This window comes from Phyllopteryx taeniolatus, chromosome 13 (assembly GCF_024500385.1).
Source record: "Phyllopteryx taeniolatus isolate TA_2022b chromosome 13, UOR_Ptae_1.2, whole genome shotgun sequence".
In the NCBI taxonomy this organism is placed as follows: Eukaryota; Metazoa; Chordata; class Actinopteri; order Syngnathiformes; family Syngnathidae; genus Phyllopteryx; species Phyllopteryx taeniolatus.
In genome coordinates, this window is record NC_084514.1 from 11,523,173 (window position 1) to 11,540,910 (window position 17,738).

At 40.5% G+C, this 17,738-nt stretch overlaps 1 protein-coding gene across 1 annotated transcript in view; it reads left to right on the forward strand.

The window, feature by feature from the left end:
- Positions 1-17,738, forward strand: part of alk (ALK receptor tyrosine kinase) — a 446,825-nt gene that overhangs the window by 227,378 nt on the left and 201,709 nt on the right. The window contains exon 4 of the mRNA XM_061795469.1: positions 7,315-7,519. Within this exon, the coding sequence (XP_061651453.1) occupies positions 7,315-7,519 (205 nt within the window). The remainder of the gene's footprint in view (positions 1-7,314; positions 7,520-17,738) is intronic.

Here is a 17,738-nt window from a genome sequence, read left to right on the forward strand (position 1 = left end):
AACTCATCCATGACTGCATAAATTTGTCCCTGTTCAAAACCCTCACCAAAACTAATCTTTTTAAAATGGCTTTTAATGTTAATATTTTACTTTGTATTTTGCACTTGATTTCTATTGTTTTTAATATCTGCTTTTTTGCTGTTTTTAACCTTGTACTGTTAAGCATGTTTGAGGGGCTAGAAATGTATCAATAAAGTCTTATTTTTTATAATAATCTTAATTATATTCTTATTATTATTTATTGAAAGCAAGATCAGAATATATCATATCTTACTGTTTTACAGTTGCAGCAAAGCATGTATTAAAAGAATCACAAATCTCTATTTCTTTATTACACAGTTAATGTATTTGATAAAGGGAGATACTTGTTTTAACATTAACAATAACTGCATTCCAGAATTTAGATGAGTTCCTAAGAAAGGAATAAATTAATTAGATGTGATAATTTGCCTTTTAATTTCCTTATTGCAAAGGTGTATGAGCTTCTTTACCAGTAGACCTGACTTGGTTCCAGGCTTTGTCTCTTGCTTTGAGCAGTAACAATAAGTCACAGGATATTCTGGGTTTTGTTCTGTTTTTAACCCTAAGCTTTTTAAAGGAAGCATGTTTAGACAGTCGACGGCTGTGAAATAAAATGAGATAAAAAGAATGGCCCTGGTATTCCTATCCTGATCAAAAGTTAGATGGTTTTTTTTCATAGACATCTTCTGAATGACTCTTATTTTGACCGGTCACCTAAGGACAATTTACATGGGGTGACCAGGGCCTGCCCTGGACAACATCGTTCCTGGGATCACACTGGCATTAAACTCTCTCCACCATGTTTATGTGGTAAGTCACAGAGGTGCCGAACAAGTCTTAAAGCACCAATCGTCATCAATCATTTGTGAAAAAGTAGTAAGTTTATACAGTAACTATAGTAACAGCAATGACTATGGTTGATGAAGGGACTTTGAGAATGTAGAGCATGGAATGTAGCTGGATGGTGAAGTATTGGAGCAGAACTGATTGTCTCAGATACTCTCAATTAACGTCATATTTTACACACAACTTGCAGGTTGGACATGAATTAGACTGCAAGCAGTATGTGATTGCACTGTAATCACCTGTAACGTATATTAGTCGAATAAAAATGTAATTAATTTAGGAGAAAAGAATGAGCTGGAAGGGATGCCTGTGTGACTTCCGGTTTAGCGTAATTTTAAATTACAGTGTTATAAATCAAGATATTTTATCTATAACGGGACACCACGTCACTTTTTATGTGGCCAAAATTTAGGGAAAGTGACAAGAAACCTTTTTATCAGTCTCGTAATCTAAAGGTTGCTACATTTTCTGAAATTTTGATCAGAGTTCTAGACGGCCAGAGGTTTCTTTCCTCGAATCCAAACACACAATGCACATAATGAATTTTATGACTTTAATGAGATCTAACAGGGGAATCTACAGGGAAACAACATAGGGGAAAAAAACAAGAAAAAAAACATGAAACAAACAAGGATAGATGAACAGTGGCAAAGTAAACTGACTTGTGTTGTGAGGTTGGTAGTGAGGATGGGATGAGAAGGAGTCAAGCTGGAAGTCCTGTTCTCGTTAGTTTAAAACCCCAATATGCACTAATCTGTACTTTAGTAGACCACAATGTGGGACTTACGTTTGTTAACCAATTCAGGCAGGCGGGCTGACTTCCGGGGGTTGGGAAGAGCGCTCACGAGGGATGGTTTGAAAAAAAAGGAAGGAAAGAGGGAAATACCCACTTCAAGTGCATGTTGGCCGGCACGCTGGCAAGGGCAATGTTTGCCAAACGGTTAGGAAAAGCTCGCACCGCAATTGCTTCCCAACGGAGCGTTGTCCGTAAACTGCCCCACACCCAAAAGGGTAGCGGTGGGGAGTTGGCAGGTGCCTTCTGCGGTCCACGCTTGGCAGCGCAGCAGGGAAGTTTGGCGTCTCCCAGCTTCCGTCACCTAGTGGTGAGAGGTTGGGGGCTCCCCGGGTTTGGCCAGGCCGGTAGATGGAACAACAATAGAGTGAGAGATCGAGCGAGGCAAAGAGCCAGAGACAAATGAGCTTTGTCCTTTTTGTCCACTCCAAAGAAGAGGCCGGCCCCTTTTGACCAAATGGAAGGCAGACCGCGCCCATAGAATTGCATTTCATCTAAGTGTAATTTGTGGTTTAAAATCAGTGGAATAAAATATTAATTACTGGATTTAAGATAAAGAGACCATTATTCAGAGTTGCATTGTCACACGCCATCCTCTTTAATATGTTATGTGATTGTTGAGAACACTAATATTTGCAATGTGGTATTTCTGTGGTGTGGAGTGAAACATTTCATCTGGTTCAGTTGACAACAGATTCGACATCAGACATTCAAGTTTGCAGAAATACAGCCACTTGTGGCGTTCATGTAAAGTTCTTAAAATATTAAATCCCAGTCAAATCCGGTAAATACTGTGGGTAATGAACCTGCGTCTGCAGTGACGTTCCGTTGCCTGTGGGTGTCGCGAGCAACCCGTCCATTTTCCCGGCTTGACTAACTAAGTGTCGCACCGGCGCAGCAGGGAGGAGACGCCTTTGTTGGTGAGGGTCTGGGGGCTGGCTGGTGATGGAAGCTAATTAATTAAGCATTTTGGTGCAAAACTAGGTGTCTGGTAATTCACTTAACGTCAGCGTGCAAAAGCAAATGTCTGTGTCTTGCTTTTGATGATCTGAGCTTGTGATTCAAATAATCACTAACTTAGAAATTTATGGCTGCAACACGTTCGAAAAAAGCTGGGACAGGGTCATGTTTACCACTGTGTTACATCACCTTTTCTTTTCAGAATCAGAATCAGAATCAGAATCATCTTTATTTGCCAAGTATGTCCAAAACACACGAGGAATTTGTCTCCGGTAGTTGGAGCCGCTCTAGTACAACAGACAGTCAATTTACAGAACACTTTGGAGACATAAAGACATTGACAAAAAACAACAACAAACAACAATTGTGCAAAAAGATGCAGAGTCCTCAGTTCGAATGGCTAATATCGCAATAGTCCGGTGCAATGACCATTGTGCAAAGGGCACTGAGACTTCAAGGAGTGTATGCGGTTTAAAGTGACGAGTAGTGCGATAATCTGGGACAATGGTTGTGCAAATGTTACAGATACTCCTCAATCAGTGTGCAAATGGTGCAGATGCTACTCTGGCATGAGTGGCCACTATATGCAAATAGTGCAGCACGGCGAGACAACTACAGTGAGGGCACGAGTAATACATAATTGGCCCCACAGAAATGTGACAATGAACTCAAGTCAAAAAATTGCCAGCTTGTTGTAATGGAATTGTAAGTTAGCTGTTTAAGAAGTTGATTGCAAGAGGGAAGAAGCTGTTGGAATGTCTACTAGTTCTAGTTTGCATTGATCGGTAGCGCCTACCTGAGGGAAGGAGCTGGAAGAGCTGGTGACCGGGGTGGGGAGGGTCCGAGAGGATTTTGCACGCCCTTGTCTTAGTTCTGGCAGCGTGCAAGTCCTCAAGGGTGGGTAGGGGGGTACCGACAATCCTTTCAGCAGTTTTGATTGTCCGTTGCAGTCGGAGTTTGTCCTTTTTTGTAGCAGCACCAAACCAGACTGTGATGGAAGAACACAGGACTGATTCGATGACCGCTGTGTAGAACTGTCTCAGCAGCTCCGGTGGCAGGCCATGCTTTCTCAGAAGCCGCAGGAAGTACATCCTCTGCTGGGCCTTTTTGAGGACGGAGTTGATGTTGGTCGCCCACTTCAGGTCCTGAGAGATTGTAATTCCCAGGAACTTGAAGGTCTCGACGGTTGACACAAGGCAGCTGGACAACGTGAGGGGCAGCTGTGGCGAAGGATGCCTCCTGAAGTCCACGATCATCTCTACAGTCTTGAGCGTGTTCAGCTCCAGGTTGTGTCGGCCGCACCACAGCTCCAGCCGCTCCGCTTCCTGTCGATATGCAGACTCGTCACCGTCCTTGATGAGGCCGATGACAGTGGTGTCATCTGCAAACTTCAGGAGTTTGACAGTCGGGTTCGCTGAGGTACAGTCGTTCGTGTAGAGAGAGAAGAGCAGCGGAGAGAGGACACAACCTTGGGGCGCCCCGGTGCTAATGCTGCGTGTGGATGAGGTGGCCTCCCCCAGCCTGACATGCTGTGTCCTGCCCGTCAGAAAGCTGTAAATCCACTGGCAGATGGCAGGTGAGACGCTGAGCTGGAGAAGCTTGGATGAAAGGAGTTCAGGGATGATGGTGTTGAACGCTGAGCTGAAGTCCACGAACAGGATCCTCGCGTAGGTCCCTGCACTGTCGAGGTGTTCTAGGATGAAGTGCAGTCCCATGTTGACTGCATCATCCGCAGATCTGTTCGCTTGGTAGGCAAACTGCAGGGGGTCCAGCAGGGGACCTGTGACACTCTTGAGGTGGTCCAGCACAAGACGTTCAAAGGACTTCATGACCACAGATGTCAAAGCGACAGGCCTGTAGTCATTGCAGGTTTGCGAGATTGCAGGTTTCTTGGGGACTGGGATGATGGTGGAGCGTTTGAAACAGGATGGAACTTCGCACATTTCCAGTGATCTGTTGAAGATCTGAGTGAAGACTGGCGCGAGCTGGTCCGCGCAGACTTTGAGGCAGGATGGGGACACGTGGTCCGGGCCTGCCGCTTTGTTAATCTTTTGTTGTTTGAAGATGCGTCTCACATCCTGTTCATGGATGGTTAACGCAGAGGTCAGAGGTGTGATTGTGATTGCTAACATTAACAACATTCAATAAATGTTTGGGAACTGAGGACACTAATTCTTGAAGCTTTGTATGTGGAATTCTTTCCCATTCTTGCTTGATGTACAGCTTCAGCTGTTCAACAGTCCAGGGTCTCCGTTGTCGTATTTTACGCTTCATAATGCGGCACGCATTTTCAATGGGAGACAGGTCTGGACTGCAGGCAGGCCAGTCTAGTACACGCACTCTTTTACTACGAAGCCACGCTGTTGTAATACATGCAGAATGTGGTTTGGCATTGTGTTGCTGAAATAAGCAGGGGTGTTCATGAAACAGACGTTGCTTGGATGGCAGCATATGTTTCTCCAAAACCTGCATGTACATTTCAGCATTCATGGTGCCTGCACAGATTTGTAAGTTATCCATGCCATTGGCACTAACACAGCCCCATACCATCACAGATGCTGACTTTTGAACTTTGCATCCATAACAGTCCGGATGGTTCTTTTCCTCTTTGGCCCGGAGGACATGACGTCCACAATTTCCAAAAACAATTTGAAATGTGGACTCCATAGAACACTTTTCCACTTTGCATCAGTCCGTCTTAGATGACCCCGGGCCCAGAGAAGCCGGCAGCGTTTCTGGGTGTTGTTGATAAATGGCTTTTGCTTTGCATAGTAGAGTTTCAAGTTGCACTTACGGATGTAGCGCTGAATTGTATTTACTGACATTGGTTTTCTGAAGTGTTCCTGAGCCCATGTGGTGATATCCTTTACACCTTGATGCAGTGTCGCCTGAGGGATCGAAGGGCAGGGGCATTCAATGTTGGTTTTCGGCCCTGCCGCTTACATGCCGTGATTTTTCCAGATTCTCTAAACCTTTTGATGATATTATGGACCGTGGATGATGAAATCCCTAAATTCCTTGCAGTTGTATGTTGAGGAACATTGTCCTTAAACTGTTTGACTATTTTCTCACACACTTGTTCACAAAGAGATGAACCTCACCCCATCTTGGCTTATGAATGACTGAGCAATTCAGGGAAGCTCCTTTTATACCCAATCATGGCACCCACCTGTTCCCAATTAGCCTGTTCACCTGTGGGATGTTCCAAACAGGTGTTTGATGAGCATTCCTCAACGTTCTCAGTCTTTTTTGCCACCTGTCCCAGCTTTTTTGGAACGTGTTGCAGCCATAAAATTCTAAGTTAATGATTATTTGCTAAAACCAATCAAGTTTATCAGTTTGAACATTAAATATCTTGTCTTTGTAGTGTATTCAATTGAATATAGGTTAAACATGATTTGCAAATCATTGTATTCTGTTTTTATTTATGTTTAACACAACGTCCCAACTTCATTGGAATTGGGGTTGTATGACTAAAATGGAATACATGAATATGATTACCAGCTTTAAAATACTTGATTATCTTGTGATGACATAATAACGGGAAATATCATTTGCAAGATACAGTGGGGCCATTTCAAACATCTGAAGTTTGCACGGTCCTTTCACATCCTTTCCCATCCAGTACAACATATGAATTGCATATTGCCAGAACTAATGGAAAAAGGCGGTTTAAGTGCAGCTTTTGAGATACACAAGGAGACATATGTGACCTAGTTTGAGAAGTACACTTGAACACATCCTCGGTACGTTGATTTTACTATTAGCTAGAAGAGAGACTGATCTGGAAACAAACTTGAACAGGAACAAAAACAAATATTAACTGCGTTAAAAACTATTTTAAGATCTAGTTTCTCGGCACACCAATTTTCACTGCAACAACAATATACTTCACAATGTCATGGCATCTTCATCTTGAATGCCTCGTGAGAATAATGATATTGATTAATTCTGTCAGATTTCGCTTTGCAATTTTAACTTCGGCTCATCAACAGTAGGTACCTTAACGGAGTGTATTAAATATTTATATTCTTTTCAAGTTAAAATTCTTTGTGCTCCTCCAGCCCGAATGAGCACAGTTGGTTTGAAAGTGAAATGAGACTTGACGTCAATGCAAGAAAAAAAAGTCTTTGATTTTTTTTTTCATCTGCACCTCCTTTTTTACTTTTTCCTCTGCCAAGGCTCTTTTTGGCTGTTTCATTTCATGCATTTTCATTAAGTGCTACAGCTCACCCTTCCCTCCTAAGTAGTTTAAATCACGAGTGTCAGCAGTTATTTCACTCATGATTATCTTTGTGATTACGTTTACTGTAAGTTAAAAGTTATTTATCCATTTTTACCAACATAAATTATACTGGAACATGATTGTGTGTCTGTTTTTGTAATTGAAGCAAATTTGTGATTTCTGGTTTTGGGCTAGTCACTGATGGTGTAGTGGTACACTCGCCTGACTTTGGTGCAGGCAGCGTGGGTTCAGTTCCCACTCAGTGACGGTGTGAATGTGAGTGTGAATGGTTGTTTGTTTAAATGTGCCCTGTGATTGGCTGGCAACCAGTTCAGGGTGTAGTCCGCCTTTCGCCCGAAGTCAGCTGGGATAGGCTCCAGCGTCCCGCGACCCTAACCAGGATAAGCGGTGTTGAAAATGGATGGATGGATGGTTTTGGGCTCAATACTGTGTTTTCCCTTCCTCCTAGGTCAGTTCTTTTGGGTGAATGGTTCCTCCTTTGGGGGCCCCTGGGTGCTGAGTCCTTGGCTGCGGAGTGGCCCAACCACCTGCAGCATGGAATTGGCCTTATACCTGAACCCCAAGCAAAGTGGGAAATACACCATATGGCTCATTGAGCGGGACAAGCCACAACTTGCTCTCTTCTCAACTGACACATTACCTCCTATGACAGGGTGAGTACTGGTTTTGATTTGTTGTAAAGTCTAAACCGGACCTTGAAAAAGAATCATGGAGGTGGCCCAGCTACCATCAGATTTAAATGTTTATAAATAAATACATAATTTTCACAGCACGGGACAGAGATATAATGCATGCTTAACATCATGATGGTATGGATCTGGGATTGAAGCAGTTTTACAGCAATTGATCCCTTTTTTTTTTTTAAACAATATGAGTGAACACCGATTCAGTGCCGCATGCTTGCCATGTTCTTTTGAGTTTGTTAAGGCAGGACTCCATGTATTTTGGAGCATTTCACTCCCAGTTTACTCTTGTGCACAAAGCTTCCACCTACACATGGATACTCTTGCATCGATATGTCCTTTTCTTCCATTTGTCTGGGTTTTGTTTATGACTACAGCAGTCTAAGCAGTCCCTGGTGTTCTCCATTGGGTGTTCTTAAACTGTCTACAGCCTAGTCTAGTCACAAGTCAATCACAGGACAAATGAAAATTGGGTATTGACTGAAAATCAAAGCAATGTCTGCTACATGACATTCGTTTTCGAGATCTGAAAAGTGGATGGATAAATCCCTTGCACAAAGAGTCAGTTGAAGCTGAACAAGAGCAGGATGGATGGATTCCTCCACTTCATGGTGGGTACGACCACACCAGCATGATGCTCTTGCTGAACTGTGGGGACAATTGTCACGGGATATAGAGGCGATAAGAAGACTGCCTAGTAGTCTGATTTGCAGCTTTCTGAAATGGATTACGTCAAGGATATGGAAGAAGCAATACTGTACAATTGTACATATGCAAGTGTCTCTGAAGGCTCTGTGCACATTCATTGCAAAACTGAGTAGGACATGCACATGGAAACATTTTGATGTCACCTTCTGCAACTTTCAGAAATTGTTTGTCTGTGCAACAGAACCATGCAGCATACACAGTAATCTATACACACACACACACACACACACATATACATATATATATACACACAGATATACATATGAAGGGGGAAGGCATGAGGCTAAAGAAGAAGAAGCAGCAGACCTGACACTTCTGTCAGCATGTATTCATTCTTCCACTCCACTGTGACTCGAGGTTTGATTTAAATCCCTCCTACCTCCATGTTCTGACTGTACCGTCATTGTTAATCATGCCGATTATTATACAAAGCACCAGTGACTCATTGTATGCAGATGTTAATCACAATAATAATACAATAAACCACTGTTCATCACGGGGGATACGTTCCACAATCACCGTACAGTATTATTCTAAATTTTTTTGACAATGTTTTAAAATGCCTTAAGTGGACTTTTGCTTCAGAACGTGTGGCTAGTGGAATAGCGAGGTAAAGTAGATCAAATGAGACATTTATTGTTAATCATCAGCTCAAAACATCATGTTCAATCACTAAGGTAGTCAGCTCTTGCTTTATTATAAAAAAAGAAACAAAAAAGATCTGCTTGTTTCTTGATGATGTTGAGATACACACATTAAAAAGTCAAACTCATCAAAATTGCTACATTTGTCTGATGCTGGGCTATTGATACTCTGAGAGATAACAATGTGATAAATCAGCACATTGTCCCAGCCCTACCAAAAAGGTTTATTGTCGTATCAGATTATTATTTTCACAGGGAATGCCAGATCATACGACTGTAGTTGTTTTTGTAAAAGTGGTATGCTGTATTACATGGACTGTGTTTATATGTGATCTCTTTTTCTGTGCGTCACGCGTCTGAGATGCACAAAAATGAGCATGGACATGCAGGGGCATGCAAAGTAAAATCTGCATCTGAGGATGCAATGCTATGGATTAATATTCCAGCGTGGTGCTGGAAATTCGCTGTATCAATTATTTTAACAAGACAGGGCTCTAAAGCGTGACTAATTTGGTCACATATGTGCCGTAATTTCTAAATAGTGTGGCAAAAAAAAAAGAGAGAGCGGCTCGACCTGTATGCGCATTTAAGGAAGTAAAACGATTTCCGCAATTTGAAAGCAGACACGTGAAAGCCATCTGGTCTCTAAACCAATGAAAGATAGTGAAGGGCAATCTACTTCTTTATCTTTTCTCTAGTTTATTTATCGACAGGTAACAACAGGCACCTTCAAGTTGTTCCAACTAGTCGACTTATTTCTTCTTGTTAGTCTATTTATATCTGAATGGGTATTTTTATGATTTCTATGAGTACCATCTTTGTTTAATGTTGGACCATCGTACCGAGACAAAACCTACTTGTGAATGTATCTTCCACTAAAGATGTCATTTTTCACTATCAAACTGTCAATAGAAGTTTCAGTGTGAATTTAAAATCAAATATAAAAATTTAGTCATTTAGAGGCTGGCAACATCAATGACTCACTCAAACAGGGATTCTTGAAGCTCAAATTGCCGTTGTGATTTCTTGTTTTGTCCACATAAATGCTGCAGATTTGACAAGCCATTTGGACACTTTGTCGAGCTGACGTCACAACACCTAACTGTATGATAATGGAGCAGGTTGTTTTGTCTGTGTGGAAGTGCTCACATTCCTAGCAATACCCCGCTTTGATGCGTCAGTCTGAAAGGGACAGGCAAATAAATCCTGGCTCTACTGTTATGCCTCTGCAGTAGTCTGCCTGGAATCCTGTGTGAAAGCAGCTACAATTAAATGTGTGCTGGGGTCAGCGCAGGAACGACAATTGCTTTCAAGGATCGTTGGCAGTGAGTCTCGGGTGTTAAAGTTCACAGGCTGATCGTGACCGGCGGCATTTTGTCTTTTTTTTATGGCTCGGATACTACAGTGGGAGCCAGCAAATTCCAAGATCGGCATAAAGATCCTGCATCGATCACTTACACACAGGACAGCAAGCCAGGAAAATGCCAGCTTAGATGACCATTGAGTAAGAACCTAAAAATGGCGGCAGACAACATAGGCACCTTTACTTCTGCAAAAGCAGCCCTTCCCCAACTTGCCAAAACACTACCATTAAGTTGAAGCCAAGAAAGAGAAATTAATTAAAATAAAGTAAAATCACTGTCACAAAAAAAAAAGATGGGAAAATCTGAAGCCCAACATTTAGAAGTGTACTAAATAGTAGACATTTACTTTATTACATTTACTGAAAGGTAAAGTTTGCAATTTAAAAAAAAAAAACACTTTTTCTCATGTATGTTAAAACTGTCTGTATGACCTGACAGTAAAATATTATAAGGATATTTCAACAAATCCACCCTCTCTGGCTCCATCTAATGCCTTTAACTTAGTTTTAATTATTGCATATACAGCTGCAACCACTGGCATCAATGTCACCGTTCTCACTACGAAATCAGGTAAGTTGATCACCTCTGTTATACTTTTAATTGATTGTAAATTCCCAAAACATCACATATCATTTGTGTGTGCCAATACTATTGACGTGCTGTGCACAGTAATGTTGCTCGCTCGTGGCCCACTGAGGTGCACTCTGAGGCGGAACGCGATGCACCGGTCCCTCCTGGATCTTTTTTTTTTCCATTTCTTTCGGCAGAGAGGTGAGGGGGCGCGGCAGGGGTTGAAGGTAGAGCTATATTCAAATCTTGCTAGCTGTATAAAATCTGCAAACTCTTCCTGTAAGTTAGTTTTTGGATACACTTATTTATGTATTTGTCAGAGCAGTTTTAATGCACCATACTTTGTACTTTTATTTAAGTATTTTTGTTAAGAAGAACGGCTACTTTTACTTTTACACTGAGCTACATTCTGCTGATTACTTTTGTTTGCATATATCTATTGTTGCTTGCCTGATTTATTTGTTTGATTTTATTTTGTTTCATCAGAGAGACTCAGTTTCATCAATCCAATATAACCACTAGCACCATTTGACTGTATTTCAACAATCAAATGGAGCCAGGCAGTCACATAACCGCACACAAAGGGTGCATCTCCAGTCTGTTAAATGCAACGTTCTGAGCTCCTCGCGATTCAAATTTCTGGTGGGAGGAGCTAGCACGTAAACAGAGGAGCTCGGAGCTAGGAAGTTCCAAATATACAACCCCAATTCCAATGAAGTTGCGACGTTGTGTTAAATGTAAATAAAGTCAGAATACAATGATTTGCAAATCATGTTTAACCTATATTTAATTGAATACATGACAAAGACAAGATATTTAATGTTCAAACTGATAAACTTGATTGTTTTTAGCAAATAATCATTAACTTAGAATTTTATGGCTGCAACACGTTCCAAAAAAGCTGGGACAGGGTCATGTTTATAACTGTGTTACATCACCTTTTCTTTTAACAACATTCAATAAACGTTTGGGAACGGAGAACACTAATTGTTGAATCTTTTTAGGTGGAATTCTTTCCCATTCTTGCTTGATGTACAGCTTCAGCTGTTCAACAGTCCGGGGTCTCCGTTGTCGTATTTTACGCTTCATAATGCGCCACACATTTTCAATGGGAGACAGGTCTGGACTGCAGGCAGGCCAGTCTAGTACACGCACTCTTTTACTACGAAGCCACGCTGTTGTAATATATGCAGAATGTGGTTTGGCATTGTGTTGCTGAAATAAGCAGGGGCATTCATGAAACAGACGTTGCTTGGATGGCAGCATATGTTTCTCCAAAACCTGTATGTACCTTTCAGCATTAATGGTGCCTTCACAGCCCATGTGGTGATATCTTTTACACATTGATGTCAGTTTTTTATGCAGTACCGCCTGAGGGATCGAAGGTTACGGCCATTCAATGTTGGCTTTCGGCCTTGCCGCTTACATGCAGTGATGTCTCCAGATTCTCTGAACCTTTTGATGATATTATGGACTGTAGATGATGAAATCCCTAAATTCCTTGCAATTGTACGTTGAGGAACATTGTCCTTAAACTGTTTTCTCACGCACTTGTTCACAAAGAGGTGAACCTCACCCCATCTTTGCTTGTGAATGACTGAGCAATTCAAGGAAGCTCCTTTTATACCCAATCGTGGCACCCACCTGTTCCCAATTAGCCTGTTCACCTGTGGGATGTTCCAAACAGGTGTTTGATGAGCATTCCTCAACTTTCTCAGTCTTTTTTGCCACCTGTCCCAGCTGTTTTGCAAGTTAATGATTATTTGCTAAAAACAATAAAGTTTATGAGTTTGAACATTAAATATCTTGTCTTTGTAGTGTATTCAATTAAATATAGGTTGAACATGATTTGCAAATCATTGTATTGTGTTTTTATTTATGTTTAACACAACATCTCAAATTCATTGGAATTGGGGTTTTAGAAATGAGATGCACCCACAGTCTCGCGCCCCACAAAGAAGCAAAGTTTTTCAAGTGACTAATTTACGTGAAACATGGAAAAAACAACAAAGGAAACGTGTAAAACGCAGGCAGAAGAGGCACAACACTGCTGGCCTCACAAGCAATCTATTTACCTTAGGCCTGCCTCACACTTAGTGACACAGCTGAACGTGACTGGTGGAACATTGTAAAAAAATGTACTCTTGGCGACTCTTCGCTCCATACGAAGCGACTGAGTCGAGCACATTTACCAATGTGATGCAACAGAAAAAAATGTGACACTGTATTGAGCTTTGAAATTTCACATACAATATACTGTACTCACTGTATTATTTGCTATTGAACCACAAAATCATGTTGCGATTGTCAAGAAAGAAGCGGATTACCACAACGACAGGAAAATAGCGAGAGTGTGGATATTTCGAGGCTGTTGGCAATGATTGATCACCCCACCCGTTGTGGCTGAATTTGCCCTAAATCCTAGTTTTGTAAATATTTAGTTTATTATTGTTTTAATTAGACTGATGTCCATCTGAAGTTGTACATTCCTGTTTCATATATTATTTTATTTTATGTTCACGCTCCGGCGGCACGGTGCACGACTGGTTAGTACATTTGCCTCAGTTCTGAGGACCCGGGTTCAAATCTGGCCCCACCTGTGTGGAGTTTGCATGTTCTCCCCGTGCCTGCGTGGGTTTTCTCCAGGCACTCCGGTTTCCTCCCACATCCCCAAAACATGCATGGTATGTTGATTGAAGATTCTAAATTGCCCGTAGGTGTGAATGTGAGTGAGAATGGTTGGTTGTCTACGTGTGCCCTGCGATTGGCTGGTGACCACATAGCTGGGATAGGCTCCAGCACGGATAAGCAGTATGGAAAATGAATGAATGAATGTTCATGCTCTGATGGGGAAAAACAAGTCAAATTGGTCATCCATGGGAATTAAGAGGTAGATTAAGTAACTGACGTTACTCTGTAGTTGAGTGTTTTTTTTTTCACTGAGTACTTACTGTCTTGCTCAAGTGATTATTTGAATTAGTACTTTTACTTAAGTCACGATATTCTAAAACAAGAGTATTCTTACATGAGTACAATTTTTGGTTACTCTACCTACAGTGGGTACGGGAAGTATTCAGACACCCTTACATTTTTCAGTCTCTGTTATATTGCAGTTATTAGCTAAAATTATTTAAGTTAAGAACAAAATGAACTTAAATGATTTTAGCAAATGGCTGCAATATAACAAAGAGTGAAAAATTTAAGGAGGTCTGAATACTTTCCGTACCCACTGTACCTCGGCTTACATTGAAAACATCATAATATAGAAACTATCCGAATAAATTATTGTATGTTATATTCCATTGTATTGTATATTGAAATTATGGATATTATATTTATTTTTTATCTTTTTCAGTGCCTATGTCGTGTCAATGAACATTTCCCACAATGCCAAAATTGATTGCCATGTATTCTTTTTCCATGCACGAAACATATTTCTAATATTTGTGCACTCACAGCTTTTCATTAGTTTTTATTAAGATCATTGGTCACATAATTAGTAAATGATTATTTGCTCATTTCAGAATAAATTATTTTAGATTTACATTCATTAATGGAGGATTCTCATTAACACACACTTTCATTTATCAACACTACAGTCACAAAGCTTTCAGTATTTCTCAGTGCATTGAAGCTCCACTCTGAATTCATAACTGAAAGTGTAAATAATAATAATAATAATAAGAAGAAAGCATTGGCTTTGGCAATCACCCAGCAAGCAAGATGTCCTGTGCTCACCTTAAGCCTCAAAAGTCTACATTTTAAATACGGTGTTGGGGTGAGGAAAAAAAAAAAAACTTTGACTCACCGAATTGTCGTCACTCAGAATGTCTTTAAAAACTCATAACTGCGAAGATCATTGCATTTCATACGGCAGCCGGGGAGACGCATTTGGTCATCCAGATAAGCTCTTTTCTTTTGGATAACTGCTGTGGTTCAGAAGCATGGCTTCTTTGGCCGATTCCAGATGGATAATCACCTGCAGTCAATGTTATTATTTACTTGAATGATTATTTTTGGCTTGCTGCCCTCAGCCCTCAGTTTTCCATAACTTTAAACTTTGACTCACTGTCTGGTTTAGGGTTTAAAAAGAGGCTTTGCTGGCCAAGCAGAGCATTCATCCAGTGTGTTAACCATGACAGGAAGCACGTTTCAAACCAGGTAATGTGAGGCTTAAGAAAATAATTTCAAGTTGTCTTTTGGTTTTCTGTGGCCATTGTGCTGTTTGGCTTTTGCATTGATCCATGTCATTGATATTCGTATCCCAGCCCATATTTGGAAAAGGAACAGATGGTCGTTATAGTCCCTTCATGAGAGCTTCTCTTCTACATGTTTCCACTTGAGCTGCACTCATGCATATGTTCATTATTTCCAAGCACTCAATTACAGCTCCAATACATGGCCTGTAGCACCTGTGCTGCGCACCCCTCTCAGGCAGCTGCAAAATGTCCATATCGGGATTTCCACTTCAAGCTTCTCAAATTCATCACAAAACAAACAAATCCACTGGAGATGAGCTAAATCGCCACATGCAAATTGGCTATTAGTTTTCCTTTAATTAAAACTGAAATTGGTTTTGAGATTTTTTGCTGCATGCTCCAGTGGCGATGTCAAATAGCAAAATTGTAAAAGTGTGGATGCAAAAGCTATCCATCCATCCATCTTCCGTTCCACCTATCCACACTAGGGTCGCGGGCGTGCTGGAGCCCAGCTATCTTCGGGCGAGAGACAGGCGGGGTACACCCTGAACTGGTCGTCAGCCAATCACTGGGCACATAGAAACAAACAACCATTCACACTCACATTCACAGCTACGGGCAAGTTAGACTCTTCAATTAATGCATGTTTTTGGGATGTGGGAGGAAACCGGAGTGCCCGGAGAAAACCCACGCAGGCATGGGGAGAACATGCAAACTCCACACAGGCGGGGCCGGGGATTGAACCCCAGTCCTCAGAACTGTGGGGCAGATGTTCTAACCAGTCGTCCACCGATGCAAAAGCTAAATTTTTAAAATAGTGAAACCATTTAGTTTGTCTGTATGGAAGCTGACAGTACATTTGGAAAACAACTTTGGCTCCGCTGGGAAAAGCAATGTTTGTTATGCGTATAGCCATACTAGAGTGGAGTGGAGTGAATTGGACACATGCAAGATTATAAAGAAAATTAATTCTAAATCAGGGTTGTAAACATCTATATCACTTTACTGCAGTCTCAAAAAAAAAATAGGACCAGCAGTGTAAAAAACTTTGGACTACCGATTTAAAAGCGCAAATTGATCTCACAACCAATTATCCCAAAGAAAATAATGGAAATTTAAGTAATCTGTTCCAGGATCAAACTATAAACATCATAAATCCTATTAAGTATACAGGCAATGTTTTACATTATTAGCTTACAGTCAAGAAAATGAATAAAAGTACCCACCCTTTGTCTGCCTCGTTACATATGAGTAACATAACATCATAGATAACAGTGGTTTGACCTCTAAAATATTGTGCACATTTATGGGGGTATTTTTCGAGAAACTTTTGCTTGAATTCGAAATTGTCCATCCATTTCGGCAAGTCAAGGCAAATTTATTTAATATAGCACATATCAAAAACAAAGTAACTCAATGTGCTTTATTTACATGATTAAAACCATTTAAAACAACAACAACAGCAAAAAACAGGGAGATTAGAAATTTTAGATTTCACTGTCTATTGTTCAGACTGTAGATTTTGCTTCACTGAGGTTGGAAAATGAATTTTACATTAATCATTTACCTTGACTAACTTTTCGTTTTAAAAAAATCCTCTCCCATAGTACTTCCACAGATGAATTGATGAATACAGTACAATTCCACCAAAGATTAGTTTCACTCATTAAACCATCATGATTTTGTGCAAACAACCCCGTGTCTCTTGAAGTAAGAAAAAAAGGAAAGTATGTTTCCAGCACACAATTAGTTTAACCTCAATGAAACTTATTAGTTTTGTAAATTAAAAACTCAAACACAAAAGCAGAGAGCTCGTGTTTTTGTGAAGTAAGTAATTGGGTATATAAACTAATATTTTTTTATGTAAGGGTTTTCTAAATTAATCTACGATATAGTAAGCACTTGAGATTGAAAAGGTCTTTCAAAGAGTTTTTTCATTTAATGTCATTTAATCACAAAACCAGATAAGTCCAAGAAAATAATTTAGTTAAAAAAGTCAAAAATGTTCACGTAAATATAAAACTACACTGAATTGGAAGTATTATGCTTTGTGAATCAACATTAATAACGAGTGATTGTATGAAAACTACAATCTCTTGAACTAACCCTTAACTTTAATTTAAATTGACCCAAATGAACACTTAATCCTATCCCTTCAAAGGGATAGAAAAGTCATACTGATTGCACAGAGTCAGTTCATCTTCATTGCTGCTGTCACCAAGATCGTTTCAACCCACGACCAACATTGCTGAACTCTTCGACATAGAATCTGCGAGAGCCGCTTCTTCAGGGTTGGGCCCTCAAGATTTTTGCTTAAAATTTTTTTATTTTGAAATTCATTTGTAAAATGACTTACTAATGAGGCGGCACGGTGAATGGCTGGTTAGCACATCTGCCTCACAGTTCTGAGGACCCAGGTTCAAATACGGTGCATAGTCCACACATTGTGTGAAGTTATTCATCGATGAGCGAGCACAAACAAACACACGTCACTCTTTGATGTGACGACAGGAGCGTTCATGACGGGATCGTTCGCGACTAACACATCACTACACTGATGAGTTTCATGACATCATCTGTCTTGGACTGTTTGTATTGATTGATTTTTATTGAACATATGAACATATAACAAAAAAATATAATAGAAACTAAAAATAACTTTTGCGACTATCTTAACCATTGGGCCACGGCTGCCCAGTAGGCG